This window comes from Aspergillus fumigatus, chromosome 6, assembly GCF_000002655.1.
Source record: "Aspergillus fumigatus Af293 chromosome 6, whole genome shotgun sequence".
Taxonomy (NCBI): domain Eukaryota; kingdom Fungi; phylum Ascomycota; class Eurotiomycetes; order Eurotiales; family Aspergillaceae; genus Aspergillus; species Aspergillus fumigatus.
In genome coordinates, this window is record NC_007199.1 from 2,052,745 (window position 1) to 2,067,961 (window position 15,217).

General features: G+C 53.2%; 6 protein-coding genes across 6 annotated transcripts; 1 reads left to right on the top strand and 5 right to left on the bottom strand.

The window, feature by feature from the left end:
• Positions 1-652: 652 nt before the first annotated feature.
• On the bottom strand, positions 653-2,979 carry AFUA_6G08670 (uncharacterized protein; the record flags this gene model as incomplete). The annotated part of the gene is made up of 2 exons (XM_745663.1): positions 653-858; positions 957-2,979. The coding sequence occupies 2 exons, from the start codon at positions 2,977-2,979 to the stop codon at positions 653-655; spliced, it is 2,229 nt and encodes a 742-aa protein (XP_750756.1).
• Positions 2,980-3,286: 307 nt separating this feature from the next.
• AFUA_6G08680 (serine/threonine-protein phosphatase 2A activator) lies at positions 3,287-4,803 on the top strand (the record flags this gene model as incomplete). Its single annotated transcript, XM_745664.1, has 2 exons — positions 3,287-3,915; positions 3,963-4,803. 2 exons carry the CDS (start codon positions 3,287-3,289, stop codon positions 4,801-4,803), a joined length of 1,470 nt encoding a protein of 489 aa, XP_750757.1.
• Positions 4,804-4,981: 178 nt separating this feature from the next.
• AFUA_6G08690 (Saf4/Yju2 family protein) lies at positions 4,982-6,245 on the bottom strand (the record flags this gene model as incomplete). Its single annotated transcript, XM_745665.2, has 3 exons — positions 6,110-6,245; positions 6,040-6,049; positions 4,982-5,975 (listed from the first exon to the last, which is right to left on the bottom strand). Exons 1-3 carry the CDS (start codon positions 6,120-6,122, stop codon positions 4,982-4,984), a joined length of 1,017 nt encoding a protein of 338 aa, XP_750758.2. The 5' UTR covers positions 6,123-6,245.
• A 171-nt stretch (positions 6,246-6,416) lies between these two features.
• exg20 (beta-glucosidase) lies at positions 6,417-9,133 on the bottom strand (the record flags this gene model as incomplete). Its single annotated transcript, XM_745666.1, has 2 exons — positions 6,417-7,997; positions 8,048-9,133. 2 exons carry the CDS (start codon positions 9,131-9,133, stop codon positions 6,417-6,419), a joined length of 2,667 nt encoding a protein of 888 aa, XP_750759.1.
• Positions 9,134-10,362: 1,229 nt separating this feature from the next.
• Positions 10,363-13,201, bottom strand: AFUA_6G08710 (alkaline phosphatase D family protein). The gene is made up of 8 exons (XM_077805033.1): positions 12,387-13,201; positions 12,173-12,332; positions 12,048-12,117; positions 11,958-11,990; positions 11,748-11,902; positions 11,562-11,700; positions 11,254-11,510; positions 10,363-11,205 (listed from the first exon to the last, which is right to left on the bottom strand). Exons 1-8 carry the CDS (start codon positions 12,837-12,839, stop codon positions 10,604-10,606), a joined length of 1,869 nt encoding a protein of 622 aa, XP_077661166.1. The 5' UTR covers positions 12,840-13,201; the 3' UTR covers positions 10,363-10,603.
• A 177-nt stretch (positions 13,202-13,378) lies between these two features.
• AFUA_6G08720 (S-methyl-5-thioadenosine phosphorylase) lies at positions 13,379-15,009 on the bottom strand. The gene is made up of 3 exons (XM_745668.2): positions 14,780-15,009; positions 14,204-14,713; positions 13,379-14,130 (listed from the first exon to the last, which is right to left on the bottom strand). The coding sequence occupies exons 1-3, from the start codon at positions 14,898-14,900 to the stop codon at positions 13,733-13,735; spliced, it is 1,029 nt and encodes a 342-aa protein (XP_750761.1). The 5' UTR covers positions 14,901-15,009; the 3' UTR covers positions 13,379-13,732.
• Positions 15,010-15,217: the final 208 nt, after the last annotated feature.

The window sequence follows — 15,217 nt, forward strand, 5'->3', positions numbered from 1 at the left end:
CTACTTAGTAGGTAGAGAATTGGAGGTGAACGGTGTTCGTAGTAGGGGGTATGATTGGCCAACACAACCCAGCCAAAACAAAAAAAACAAACAGACAGAAAACAACTAACGAAGAAGAATTGCAAGATTAAAGAGGATATAGAGAATTTTTTTTATGGCAGGAAAAGAGAAGCAGACAGGAGAGACATGCGACAATTAATGGATGAAAGAGAGAGCCAGACGACAGATGCAGGAGAGAGAGTGAGGACAGTCGAAAGTTCCCTTTCTTTTGCCGACTATTGATTTTAGCAGGAGGAGTGGGGGGGGGGGGGGGGGGGGAAGGCGGAGACTCACGAACGGCGATCAGCAGATAGATGGACCTTTGTCTAATTAGATCAGGAGATGGGAAGATAAGATGATTGCTTTAGGGCGATGAAACTACATAATTCGTAGTATTTGTTCCTATATGATTAAGTCTCGTATAGATAGCATCATCGTCGTGTCGAAACATCTGCCCAGAGTGTTGCTACGCGCCCGACCGCACCAAAACAAAACAATCTGTGGATCGGTCGACTGGATGATCCATGGGTCCGAGAGAGTTGAAACTAAGTATATCTACATAACAAATGGGGTATCGAAAGGCAAAGCGACAAGACAAGAGAATAATCATGGATCAATCCACAGACACCGGATACTGACGGCCGTTCACACTCAACAACCATTGCCACTGTCGACGTCCTTCTACTGTCCTAAGCTCCTCCTGAATTCGAGGGATATACCGGTCATGAATCTCTCGAGCTTTTGTCTGAAGCTCCTGTAGACTTCGGTGTCGCAGTCTCCGTCCAAAATGGCAGACCATGCGAATGTAGCGGTCCTGACCTAAGACACCGCCGCTTGGATTAGCATCGATGATGATGATGATGATGATGATGATGATGATGATGCTGACTCTGAAAATACCAGGGACTACAACTCACCCACAAACAGCTTCAATCCATCAAGCAGAGCAATCTTCTCATCCTCAGTCCATTCCCTCTTCTCACCCCTGGTAGCCCCGTGAGTCTCATTCAGGTGTCGTTGTAGCAAGTTATCTTCCACCGCCTTGATCAACTCTCGAAGCGGCTTGCGGATGGTTCGACTGTGTATCTTGCACCGTATATATCGCTCGGTGCGCAGACTGGCGATCCGGTCGCAGAACCGTAGAAGGAGCTTCATTGCTCCGGCAAAATGTCTATAAGCCGACGGAAAGAGTTTCCGGTTGGTGTAGTACCCTTCAAAGCAAAGAAGGATCACTTTGATCATCGTGGGAAAGACCCGAGCTTCAAACTGCTTAACAAGTCGGTGTGCCTGTTTCAGCATTTCATGCGACTCTGCCTGTCGGAGAGACAGCCAGTAGACACTATCAAGGATCCTGGTCCCCTCGTCCGAGATGGCCTCGCGGAGGTCGTCGCACTCACGCAGATTCTCTCGGAGAGGCCCCTGTTGAGATTTGAGTTTCTTGTTGATCTTTGCATATCGCGTACGTAGCTGAGATACTTGTTTGTCGATTGTACCGAAGGACTCGGCTCGAGAGGGGTCTATATTTTCTTTCAATTCTGATGCTGCCGTCACTATAATATCCCAGTTCTCTCTTTGTTGCCCAAGGTTGCAAGCCTCCGCAAACCACGCTTTATCCCCCGCATAGTCTCTGTCGCTTCTCACCAGAGCTTCGTTTTGTGCATCATCTGAGATCACAGTGATGAGGCTTGCGGCAACAGCAGAATTTTGCGAAGGTTGACGCGAGCTTCTGTGGCTTTCATTGTCATCAGGAGTCGATCGATATGAATGCACTGGCGGCGGTGTTGACCGTGTGCGTAAAATCTCGACTTGAGGGTTGCGCTGATACCCATCAGTTCGGCGTCTCTTGCTTGGTCTCGCGGTGATAGACGATTCCTCCGGCTGCGTGTAGGGCGAATGTCGACTCGCCCCTGCTTCTTCTTCTTCTTCCTCTTCCTCTGCTTCTGCCTCTGCCTCTGCCTCTGGTTCATAAGAGCTTTCTGATTCAGACTCCTCTTGCTCAGATTCAGATATCTCTGATAGCTCTGCCGTTCGGTCCCTGTGCCTGTCTCGAGTACTCGTGTCGTCTCTTAAACCATTTCGCACTGGCAGTGACCTTCTGTTCGGCTTTTTTGAAAATGCGTCAACTTCTTTCTGGGCTACTGGAGCAGCAAGGGTATGTCTCCGTGTCGTTCGCGGCGTGGCCAGCTCCTGAGTCAATCTTCGAGTCTGGATGATATGTGTAGACTCTAGCGGCCGGGTAATGTCCCATCCTCTCTCGTCGTCTTCTTCTCCCAACTCTTCACTTGCTGCTGTATCAGGCGCCCATTCCGGGTCGTCCTCTTGGTCTTCATGCGCGTCCGTCGTCTTAAAATTCTGAAATCCGAGCTTTTTCGAAGGTGAGGTCGATTCCACAGGTACCTCAGAAGCCCGATCGTCTTCACCTTCTTGTGGCCCCCTTTCTTCACCGATAGAACCATGACTCACGTCTGTGCTTCTGGTCTCATTTATCGACTGGATGAGCCTCGCGCCACCTAGCTGCTTATCAATGATTTTATCCAATTCCTCCATTTCAGAATCATCTTCCTCGCTACTGCGCTCATGCCTATCCTCAATGACACGCGCCAACCTCCGCGATGTCCGGGTCGGGGTATCCTCCACCTGAACCGACTTTCGAGCTCGTTGGGAGCGTCTCAGAGAACGGGGCTCAGTCCGTGCATTGCGTCTTGGTCGTGTCTCCTCCCCCGACCAGTCCGACGGAATATCCCAGAGAGCATCGCCCTGTGGGACTTGCGGCGTCCTGCTACGAAATCGGTTGATAGGCTGCGATGCTAAACGCCGAACGCGCGGTTTGCTTCTGGATTGGGCGTCCCCGTTGGTGTTGTCCTTGACGCTGTTGACGCGGTTGAGGAAATCAACGGTTCGCGAGGTCAAATCACGTTTGTTCTTTCGCGAGGAACTCATAGAGGACGGCCATTAACTGATTGCACTGTTATGAGAGTGGTATTTAAAAAATACTTCGGGTAGTCAGCGTAGAGATGCTTGTTAGTGGTGGATGTCAGCCGTGTTGACAGTTGATCCGTCTGTTTTTGCGGAGGTCTAGTGTCATCCGGCGGATCAGCGTCATCGCCATATGATCGACCTACATACAAGGACTCCGTACTGCCCTCCTCAACACCACCTTCAACCCATCCAAACTCCTCTTTTTATCCATACTTCATACCGGCCTCCTAAAACTATCCCGGCATAATTCCATAGCTCAAAAAATCTCATGGCGAACAGCTTCCCCCTCCGGGTTCTACCAACCATCGACCCCTCTGCGGGGCACACCTTCATCACTCCCAGCAAGAGAATCCACGAATCTGAAGATGTATCAGAGTTCCTCATCTCCAAAGCCTACGTCGATATCATGACCTTCCTCCTGCAGCTCAACCGGGCCATGATCCCCGTCAAACTTGCCGACGGCACTGTACAATCCTGGCCGATCAATACAGACGCCGTCGAGTTCTCTGCGCCGGTACGGCAGCTCCAGCAGCTCCTGACAAAACTGGAGGAGCTGCTCGCAGAGGCGCCTCCTGATACCGGTCCTCGGAGGTTTGGGAATATCAGTTTCCGCAGGTGGTACGAGCTCGTGGAGAGCCGAGCCTCGGAGCTACTGGGCGAGTGTTTGCCGTCCGAGCTGCTGCAGGCTAAATCGTCGGATCCCAACAGTGTGACCGCGGAGGCGGAACTCAAAGCGTACTTCTTAGGCAGCTGGGGGAGCCCACAGAGGCTGGATTATGGGACTGGACATGAGCTGAGCTTTCTGGCGTTCCTGGCTGGAATATGGAAGCTGAATGGGTTTCCGAAGACAACGCCGGGAGTGGAGGAGAGGGCTATCGTCTTGGGGGTCATACAGCCGTAGGTATGGCCCGGGTGTGATAACTGCAAGTCCTGACTTGTCGCAGGTATCTAGAGCTAGTCCGAACCATTATCAAGCGGTACACGCTCGAACCGGCAGGGTCTCATGGCGTTTGGGGACTGGACGACCATTCCTTCATCCCGTACATCCTGGGATCTGCGCAACTGGCACCAGCTATTTCAGAAACAGATCCAACTCCTGAAGAGGGCTCGCTTCCAGGTGCTCCATCGCCCAATGGCGTTACCAAAGCACATATTGTCGAACGAGAAAGGTTGACGAATATGTATTTCTCCGCGATTGGCTTCATTTACGACGTCAAGAAAGGGCCATTTTGGGAACACAGCCCTATGCTCTACGACATTTCTGGCATTCAGGCTGGATGGGGGAAAATCAATAAGGTTAGTCTTGTTGCGCTTGCCGGAAATGACCAATTGCTTATTATCCAGGGTATGATCAAAATGTACAACGCGGAAGTACTGTCCAAGTTCCCCGTAGTGCAGCACTTCCCGTTTGGCTCCCTCTTCAGCTGGGACCGTGATCCCAACGCCGTCCCGCCGCCGACGTCCGCTCATATGTCTACCACCCAGTCTCAGTCTAGGGGCCCGGCGGTCCCATCTGCTGGACAGACGCCGCCGTCCGGGACCAGGGCTCCCTGGGCAACTGCTACTCAGGCAGCCCCACCGGCTGGAGCAGGGACCGCCGCGCCATGGGCAGCAAAGAGAGACGGATGCACGCCCGGAAAACCACCCACTTCCCTTCCCGACACGTCACGACTGCCTCCTGGGCCTATGGCCCCTACCAGGGCTCCGTGGGCAGCATCATCAACCGGGCAGGCACCCGGCGGTGATCCCACCCATGTGCCCACCAAAGCTCCCTGGGCGAAGTAATTACTACCGCAAGTCAAAATACGTAATCTTCTCTCTTGTTCTATACCCTATACGTTTATCAGGAATGAAATCCGTCAATTCTGAAGAAAGTCCCAAACCATGTATCTGAGGCGAACTTCGCCGGGTATCATGAAGCAAACGCCGTAGAAATACAGAAAGAATCATCATCAGTCGTCACTTAGTCACTGTCAGAAGCATAGTTGACCAGCGCGGGCGGTGCAACCGGTCTGTCAGGCTCGACAGCGGCTTTAATGGCGGGTGGTCCATCATCAGCGGCATCCACGCCCTTGGTCGATGCCGTCTTTCTCCTCTTGACCTCTGGCCGCCATGCACTCCCATCCTGGTTGAGAAATGGGTCGACCGCAGCCCGCGTATTCCCCGTCAGCTCACTGCGAAACAGCGCCTTACGATCAGCCAACGTGTTTGCGACATCTCGCTTCCCATTCCGCGAGTCGAACAACGGCCGGCGACGCGTGATTTGCGTTGTATCATCTCCTCGGCCAAAATCCACCATGCCCGCCCGCAGGCTATCCTCCTCGGTCTCCTCCACCAGCTCAATCCCCAAGCTCATCTTATCCCTCAGCGCCTCGGCCTTCGCCTCGGCCCCTTCGCGCGCCTTCCGCTCCACCCGGAACGTCCTCCGCAGCCGTCTGGACCTCTCATACGGATCCTCCCAGTCTCTATTCTGTCGCCTCTGCAAATCCTCAATCCGCGTCCTCTCCGTCTCCGCCCGCCGCTTATCCTCCACCTTTCCCTCCAACCTCGCAAACGCATCCTCCTTCGCCTTCCGATCCTCCCCCACCGCGATCTCCCCTATCCCGCCTGCATCCCCGGTATCCCGCTTCCTCCCGCCCTCAACAACAACATACGCCGTATTCGCCGGATCCGTCCGAATCTCAATCCATCCCCCGCACGCCCCATGCTTCATCCGGAAACTATACACCGGCGTCGAATAGTAGTTCCCGACCTTCCTTTTCTCGGCGTTGAACCGCACCCCTTGCCCGATGAGCGTCTCGTGCGGCTTGCACGTCGTGCACCACACCGCGAAGGGCATCTCGAAGCGTACGATCAAAGCGCCGCTTGTGCGGAGATGGCGCGCTCGCGCCCCTAGTGGGTGCTTGCCGGCTAGTTTGTTGCCTGTTGTTATGCCCTCTTGGTCCGGGGGGACATAGCTGTTGTCAGTCGTTAGTTTTGGGTTTCGGTGGGAACTTGAGTAGCTAAGGGGAGGTAACGGACCGTCCCATATCTGTGTGGCTGTTAGTTATGTCCCCGCGTGATAACCAGGAAAGTAGGTGCGAGTACTCACTGAAGCCCTGCATTTTGGGTTGTATCCGTTGTGACGAGACGTATATCACATTTCAGGATCAGTTGCCAGCCAGGACAGGCTCGGTTGAGGAGCTGAGGATCGATCGAGCGGTGGTTGTCCTTGATGGATAATACCGCAGCGGGGAGAAGGCAACTAGAAGCTGGGGACGGAAGATGCGGCGAGGAAAGTATAGTTGTGCATTAGTCAGCAACTACATTACATCCCCTTGTGCAGATTATGTAGAGCATACTATGAAAAACAAGAGGTCCAGGACTCAAGAACCAGGTATTCAAACGGAAAACTAAGATTATATAACCCTGCAAGCACCTCCAACCTCACACACAGCCCGCATATCCAGCACACTCTCCCCAAGCCAGATTTTCACTCCCTCTCCCCGAACAGGCGCCTTCCAGTCCTGCACCACCACATCCCAAACACTGATATCCTTGCGAGTGATCTCCATGGTCAGCGTCTCGCTAGTCCCGGGGGCTAGAGTCTTCGTCTTCGCAAACTGTCGCAGCTGGCGAGATGGCGTCTCGCCCAGACTATCTGGTAGTTCGACGTAGAGTTGAGCGACGGCGCGGCCGGGTCGGCTGCCCGTGTTTGTGACGGTGACGCTGACAGCGAAGGCCACGTCGAAGAGGGCCGGGTTGCCTCCCTCTGCGCCACCGGCGCGCGGGGCAGGCTTGGGGACGGTCGTGTACCCGGCCGGGTATGGGTAGGTCTTGCTGGAGTTCTTCGCAGCGCTGGCGGGGTCGTCGAGGTATGGATAGAGGTAGCGCCAAATGCGGCCGAAGTTTTTGGGCCAGGCTACCTCGGAGGGGTCGGGGATGGCGGTGGGGTAGGTTGGGGTTGGGCCTTTGGGGGGCCGAGTCGGTGGGTAAGTGCTGTCGAGTGCGGTGCGGACGGACAGCGTGGGCTGGGAGAAGCTGAAGGTGGTGTAGGAGAGTCCGTGGCCGAAGGGATAGCGTGGGGTGATGTTGGCTTTGAGGAAGAGGCGGTAGTCGATGTACAGGCCCTCGGTGTAGGTGTCTTGGATCTGGACAATAGGCTGCGAGAGGAGACCGACGCTAGAAGGATAGTCTGATTCGGCGCGTGGGATCGTGTATGGGAGATGGCCGCTGGGGCTGTAGTCGCCGAAGAGAACGTCCGTCAGGGACCAGCCGGCTTCCTGCCCGGGGAGGTGCGCGACTAGGACGGCTTTTACCGACGGCAGGTCGATCCATTCCTCCATGAGGATAGGGCCCACGGTGTGGACGACCACAACGACTTTGGAGAACTTGGCCGCTGCGTCTTTGACAAGCTTGTCGCCGTTGTGCCATGCGTTTAGCCCTGCCGAGGTCCGATCCCCTGGATTGCCTTCGACGGTGATATAGTTCTCTCCAGAGTCGGCGCTGATGAACACCACGGCGACATCGCCTGAGCTTACCGCAACGTTAGAGGGAAAGTTATCGGTAATAAAGAAGGCAGCATTGGACGAGATGTTGGCAATGGCTTCCTGCGGTGTGACCAAGTACGGAAGCCTGGACGTGCCACTGCCCCAGCCCATGGTCAACACTCCTTTGTTGCATCCCATATCAGCGCAGGAGTTGAGACCGTCCGGGTTAGGCCCGGCGTCTGTTCCAAAAACCTTTAGAGCGTCGTCTTTCTTCAAAGGGAGGATATTGTCATCATTCTTTAGCAAAGTGATGGCATCTCTCGCGATTGCTCTGGCAGTAATGTTGTGATCGGCCTGCACGTTGACATACTGGTTGACAACACCAGACGGAGAGAAAAGAGCACCCGGGTACAAAGGGCCCGTCGCATCTTGTGTGTTGCTCGAGAAGTTGGGCAGCGGGAATTCTCCATCCTGGCCCATCTTGTACCATGCCGCCACGATTCTGGTGACCTGCTCATGATCAGCATCTGCGAAGAACAGCCACGATATGAGATTTTTACCATGTCGTTCAGACGTGAAACCGGGACGGAGCCATTCAGGATAGAGCGCGAGAGCTCAGAGCCCCAATAAGCAGTCCCTAAAAGCGGGATAGCACCATCGCCTGGCATGGCCATATCCAGACCAGCCAGGGCCGAGGAGACTCCGCCATATTGCCCAAGCCAGTCGGTCATGACGAACCCCTGGAATCCTAGCTCATCCTTCAGGATTTCATTGAGCAGCTTGCTGTTCTGACTGCACGCCGAACTATTCACCTGGCGGGCCAACTCATCAGATGGCTTGACGCTCGGACACAAAGTGGAGGCACTTACCTCATTGTACGCAGTCATAACGGCGCCAACCCCGGCTCTAATTCCCTCTGCAAATGGCCACAGGTAGACTTCGTGGAGCGTCCGATCGTCGATATTGGACGAGTATGCCCTTTGCCCGACATTACTCATTCGGTACATCTCTTGCTCGTTGCCGATATAGTGTTTGATCGTGGCGATGACCCCCTGGCTCTGGATCCCCTTGATCGTCTGCGCACCGCCAATCGCCTGCAGACTGGGATCCGCGCCGAAGCCTTCCCAATTGCGGCCACCTCTCGGCTTGCGCCCTATCGGGCCGACTGACGGGCCCAGAAGTACGTTGATTCCCTTTCCGCGGAACTCCTTTCCCAGTTCCACACCGCGAGCGTACATAAGGTCTTTGTCAAAGGTCGCGCCGACCGTGATGCCCGCGGGAAACGCGGTGTTGTGATCCGAGTTGCGCACCCCTAAAGGAGAATCTTGAAGGCAGAGGTTGGGGATGCCGAACCGCAGCGCACTCCCCGTCTGGCCGACACAGGGACCCATGAAGATGCCCGTCCCGGTCGTCAGATTCACCTTTTCGGCCAAGGTCATGTCTCTCACGACCCTCTGGGCCTTTTCGTAAGCGTCTGCCCAGCTGGATAGCCATCCTCCGTTCGGGGCAGGGTAGTACGGCGGCGAGGAGTAACCTTCGGCGTCTCGTGATCGTAGCTGGGTGGAAACCCGAGACTCAGAGGCAGGAGCCGAAAGTGCCGATGACGCCAGTGAAGCCACAAGGGCTATAGCTGAAAGCACGCGCATGGCTGTGCAGATGGGATACCTCCCGGGCTCAGCAGATAAAGCTTCAGGAAGTACTCAAACTCAATCGCAGTCGCTATTCACACACATAGCCGTAGCCGATCAGTGGTTTCAAAACCGGACGCAGATTGCGGTCGGGAGCTGCAGATAGATATCGGGCCATGCCGCGCACCTGAGCAGCAGGCACTAGATATATTACACCATCCAGTGCGTCCATATCAAAGAGGGGAAGGGATATGCAGGCAGCAGAGCAACCCAGCCCGCCAAGAGCCTCTCGCTCATCATTGTCATCAGTATAGAAAAGATCAACCGGACCAAGCCCTCGACTCGGAGCGTTTGCCTATTTCTGACTCTCCACCCCTTGAAGAATGTGGCATGTGCTCTTCTCCCACGGGGATCCGGATAAAAAGCAAGCAGGTCTTGCAATCAACTGCCGCATCTCACTGGACAACCGGGCAAGCTGGCGTCAGTGGCCGAGACGGCGCGGTTCGTCCTTGTCCAAACGAGGCCGGTTATAGTCTAGTGGTTGATGATCTTGCACTGCACAAGCAAGCCTGACTCGCGGCCATGATTATGATTCATCATGAGACCCTCTCATCTTGCATCCCTGTTCTGCAGTTAGTGGATGGGGCTGCAGGAAAATGAGTCCATCTGCTGACCCCACATGCCAGACTTGATCCTCGGCAATGTCTACTTCTCGACGAGGACAACCTTGCAGACCTCGAGTGAGTTTGTCCATCACTCCAGGGAGCTCAGCTTTAACAAGTGGACGGAGTAGTAGATGTTACGTAGTACAAATCTTTGATAAGGAGTGCTGATCCCTCACGTAGAAAAGAGCAAGAAGAACCGGACGATGATTACCCCGCGTTGAAGCCGTCTGACGCGGAGATGGGGGAATTAGCGTAAAGATATTCAGGGGCTCCATGTTGATCACACCTGCTCGTAAAGAAAACGGGAGCATCATCTGTGATTCTTGGAATATGCATCAACAGGATCTTTCTTCCTGGTCACATATGACGTTTGTCCTATCATAAATGATACTTTAGGAACAAGACCTAAAAGTCCGCCAATCGGCTGATATATATATTCTGACAATGAGACGTATTTTGGGGTCCCACTCCATCCTGATTTTCAGCCTATTTCCTAGCCAAAATGGATTGATTCTATTTGGGGAATCTTGGGTTCTATGCAATTTTTCCTCTAAAAATAGTCTGGTCTACGGGTTTAGCACGTTTGTGGGTACCATGTTGACGTTGAAAGCTCCCACTCAACCAACAGTAGCATACTGACTCGACAATTGCAGAAATCTTTCAACGTGATTTTGCTTATAATATTCACGGTTTTAAGTATAGAACACCTGAGTGACAAAGAATTCACAGGAACAGCTTGAATCGCCCCACAGACATAGCGCAAAATCCGCAGTGCTTTCAGATAGGTCATTTTGCACCAGCAGCCTGATCATACGCTCTCCATTTACTGCCCATAAGTGTTATTCGTCTGGTTGGTAGGCACCACCTGCCCGTTCTTGAGCCATCCGTTGGCCACAGCGCCTCCACCCACAACGCCATGGGAGTTGCGTTCCAGATGATTGGCACCGCTCTTGACGGTGAAGTTGGCAAGGGAAATTTCCTCGCCATTACGCTCCTTGATGTTGGGTAGACCGAAGAAGCGGGCCTCGACTTCCTGAGGTGTGATATGAAGCTCAAAGTATCCGCGGTAGTAGAGCTCCGACCATTGAAGCTCTTCATTGTCAGTGACGAGAGCCTTCGAGGCCTTGTTGGCATCGGCAATCGTAATGTTCTGTCCATAGGGCGAGGGGGAAGTGAGTGCAGTCCCGGCAAATTCAACACCAATGGCACCAGCGCCGGTCTTGGGATCGTACGGCTTGTTGTCGATCCAAGCCACATCGCTCACCCAGTTGGCATGAGAATCACCCGCAATCATGATGTTGTTGTCGATCTGGTTGTCGTAGAGGGTTTGGAGTGTGCGGTTCTTGTTGGCCAGATATCCATCCCAGGCGTCGACGTTCAGCGGGTGCTCGCTGTTGGCAATGGATTGATTGAGGCGAGAGAAGACTAGTTGTATTAGTTTTCACTATTCAGTGAACGGTCAAGAGGACATACTGATTTGGCTACCAATAATGCGCCAGTGGGCACCTCGGCGAGCCGAGTCGATCAAAGTACGGTAGAACCAGTTCTCCTGGCGGCTACCCATCAGGGTCCGACTGGCATCGTTGGCAATGTCATAGATATAGTCGGTATTATCGTAGGTATCGGTGATAGAGCGATCATACTGCCTGGTATCCAACATGATAAGGTCAACGAGAGAGCCGAGCTGGAAGTTTCTCCAAATACGAAGGTTGTCATCCATTTCAACTTGTCTGCGCAGGTTAGTTACTATCGGACAAAGGGAATGGGTGTCAGAAGCTGACCTGATTGGCATCCACTCAAAATAAGCACGGACGGCGTTCATCTTGCGTTGGTCAACCGACACTCCGCCATGCGTGAGGAAGGACTCTTCATCGTTGTGGAGCTTGGAGGATCCGTCGCGATAAGTGTTGTCAGACACCTCTGGCTTAGTTAGATCTCTGGCCAATCTACGTTGCAGGAGTGCCTACCGTGGTCGTCCCAAACTGGAATCCAAGCATAGTTCTGGTGACTCAACTGAAGATCCAAATCGGTCCTGTAAGTGGCCAGGCGCTTGCGATAATCGTAGAGAGTGAAAATGGTTCGGTCTGGTTGAGGAATGCGTCCCAGACTGTTGCCCCAGCCACTGCATAACAGGTCAGTTGCCAGCTTTATGGACTGGGTAAGTAGGAGGTCCATACTATTCGCCGTTTCCATATTCATAAATGTAGTCACTATTCCAAGTCAGCCTGGTATTGTCCCACGATCATCTTGAATCTTCTGGTCTTTACCCTAGATGCACAACGTAGTCTACAGAGTCCTTCCTCACAGTATTTCCATAGCCGTTGAAGAAACCAAAAGCTAGAGTCCATTAGTCAAGCGGTACGCAGTCAAAGAAGTAGCAACGAGGACGTACGATAGTTGCTGCAGGAGTACACCGCCAAATTGATGTTCTTAACATCATCCTCCGGTGCAGGAGCGGTCTTGGTCCGCCCAATGGGACTCTTGTTGTCCGAATTGCACACGTTGAACTGGTAGTAGTATGTGGTAAACGGCTTCAACTTGGTTGCCTCGACCTATCGGAAAGTAAGCATGACTTCTCGCTCTAAGAATGACATGCTTGTGCTAACCTTGACAGTGTAGTCAATATCAGAGCTGGTGAAGGCGGTTCCCTCTGAGACAACTTTCTTCATGCCAGCATCACGAGAAACCTTATAGTTCAGGCAGACAGGTGCCTTGGAGACCGGCTTGCCCCTGTGCTTGCCCGAGTAGATAGGCACTGGGTTGTACAGAGGAACCAGTCCAGATGTAGTACTGTTGTCATTGACATCATCAAAGCTGGGAGCACATCGTGTCCACAAGATGACGGACTCAGCATAGGGATCACCTGAAGCCACGCCGTGGGTAAAGTTCAACTTGGCAGGATCAAAGGCCGATGTCGGCTCACCCCGCTTGGCTACCTTGCGGATTGAAACCCCCAGTTCAGGATGGTTGTAGGAGGGACTGCGGTAGTTGAGATTGCCTGCATAGCTAGCGGTGGCAGTCGAGGCCGTCAACAGCAGAAGTGACAACGAGTACCACATGGTGACTTCGCCAGTTCTGAGAGATTCTCTGCTCCGAAGAGACCAGAGAAGACAGCCTGAACGAAGACCAATTTATAGTACCCATACTGAGATAAGATGGCAAGGAATGCTCGGGATCGTTTGCATTGCCTCTCTTGGGAAACCGACGATCGCACGGGGAGGAAGCAGCGGCCAAGGGCGTAATGTCAAGTACCGACGGCATCGTAATCAAAGAAGACCTCGTCATTCAAGAGTACAACTGCGTAAACGTCATTCTGGACTCGGAATGCTCTTTGCACCGTCGACAAATAGCAGACAGAAACCAAGGCATGCAGGACCACGAAGCTTCACCTCTGGCTGAAACTCAAGTGCTTGGCTGCCTTGGCGTTCAGGAACTAAGACCCACGTGCTGGGCCCTCCGCTGCTGGGGATTGGAATGCCAAGTCTTGCCGCTATTAGCATGGATATTGATGAACAGTATCTAGAAAAATCAGGTGGTAGTCGGAAAGGCCCATCAGTTGAATTTAAAATACGAGGTCGAGGTATGGATTAAAGTAGGCTACACGGTACCGGTTAAGTGGTTGAACTGTTAGTTGAGGGGTCTATCAGAGCCGTTATCATGATTGCATAGAATATGCGTGGTAGCTAATACAGAGAGACGAAGAGTAAAGCTGAGCCTATGAACAGGTGTACATACATTGCTTCTCATTCTACAATGCAGTGGAAGCTGGACTGTTTCCAGTAAATACATTTTCCTCTTTCTAACGCGAAAGATATGCACCACAATATAAAAGTTCAATCCTCATAAGTTCGTAACCAAGTATAAACGGTCCATGCTAGAGAGCAGTAGATCTATGTAATATGAATGTGTTGAAGCATCGTATCTATCGTTTCGGAAAAGGACACTTGAAAGCTTAGTTCCAGTAGCCAGGGAAAAGCCATTCCAGCTTCGCCCGAGCCTCAGGGCTCCAGTTGGCCTGGGCGGTGCTGAGACCAAACTTGATGGAGCCCTCAACGTGCTTAGCCTGCACGAGGTCAGCGTGCTCATCGCTGGCCAGAGCGTCGAGGACGGCTGTGACAAAACGTCTGGCATTCTGAGCATTGGCCTTCATGTGGCCCATGACCATCTCCACAGTGACATCGGCCGTCGACTCATGCCAGCAGTCATAGTCGGTAGACATGCAAATCATCTGGTAGGCGATCTCGGCCTCACGAGCCAGCTTAGCTTCTGGCAGACACGACATGTTGATGACGCTGCCACCCCAGGAGCGGTAAAGGTTGCTCTCCGCGCGAGTAGAGAATTGAGGTCCCTCTGTCATGGAAAGACGGTCAGCCATAACCATCGGAGACGTAAATCAAGAAACATCAGAGCACAAATGACGTACCCATGCAAATCAGAGTACCCCGGTCGTGAAGAACGACACCCTCGCCCTCCAGGCTGTGACCGCAGGCTCGCACAACCTTCGCGACACCCTCGTCGAAAGGGTCGCCAAACGGAACGTGCGCGACCACACCTCCTTCGAAGAAAGTCCATGGGCGCACACCCTTGGTGCGATCAATGACCTGGTCGGGAATGACGAAATCGCGGGGCTTGATTTCCTCCTGCAGGCTACCGACGGCGGAGAAGGCGATGATGGTGCGGACACCAATCGAGCGCAGAGCAGCAATGTTGGCGCGCGCTGGGACCTCATGAGGTGCAATCTGGTGGTGAGTACCGTGCCGGCTGAGGAAAGCGACGGCAACGGTCTTGTTGTTGTGAGAGCACTGGTGGTGCAGGATCGTAATCGGCGAGGAGGGGCTGCCCCAGGGCGTGGTGATCGACAACGACGCAACCTGAGTGAAGCCGGGGAGCTCGCGCAGACCAGTACCACCAATAACGGCGATACGGACAGGCTCTAAATTTATTAAAGATTAGATTAGTCTTTGCAACCTGCGGGTTTATGATAGCATGATGCACTCACCGTCGTAGGTATTGGGGAGAACAGTCATTGTCTTTGCTAGCTGCTTTGCAGACTCGATTCTTCGGAGAGGTCTTGTGGTGAAGCTTGACAGGTATCGGCGAAGAGACGAGAATCCAAGCATAAAACGCAGCCAGAAAGAACGGATAAAGACGCAGCTTATCACTGTTCAGAGAGATGTTCGGACTTGAAAACTTCTGCCCCTTGGCGGGGTCATCATCCCGATTGGGCAATCCGCTTATCGCGACCCCACGTGGGGCCAATTTTAGGCACCAAGGCACCAAGGCACCAGTAGACATCAACGGGCATCATCAGGCATCAATCAGGACAATCTGCCATTTCCCTTTTAAAGCTTCCCCCAGCCGAGCTTGGTTCAGATGAGCAGTGCTAGCAATCAATCTCTAAGGCAAGGCCTGTATGAGCTTATGGTTGACGAGGCAT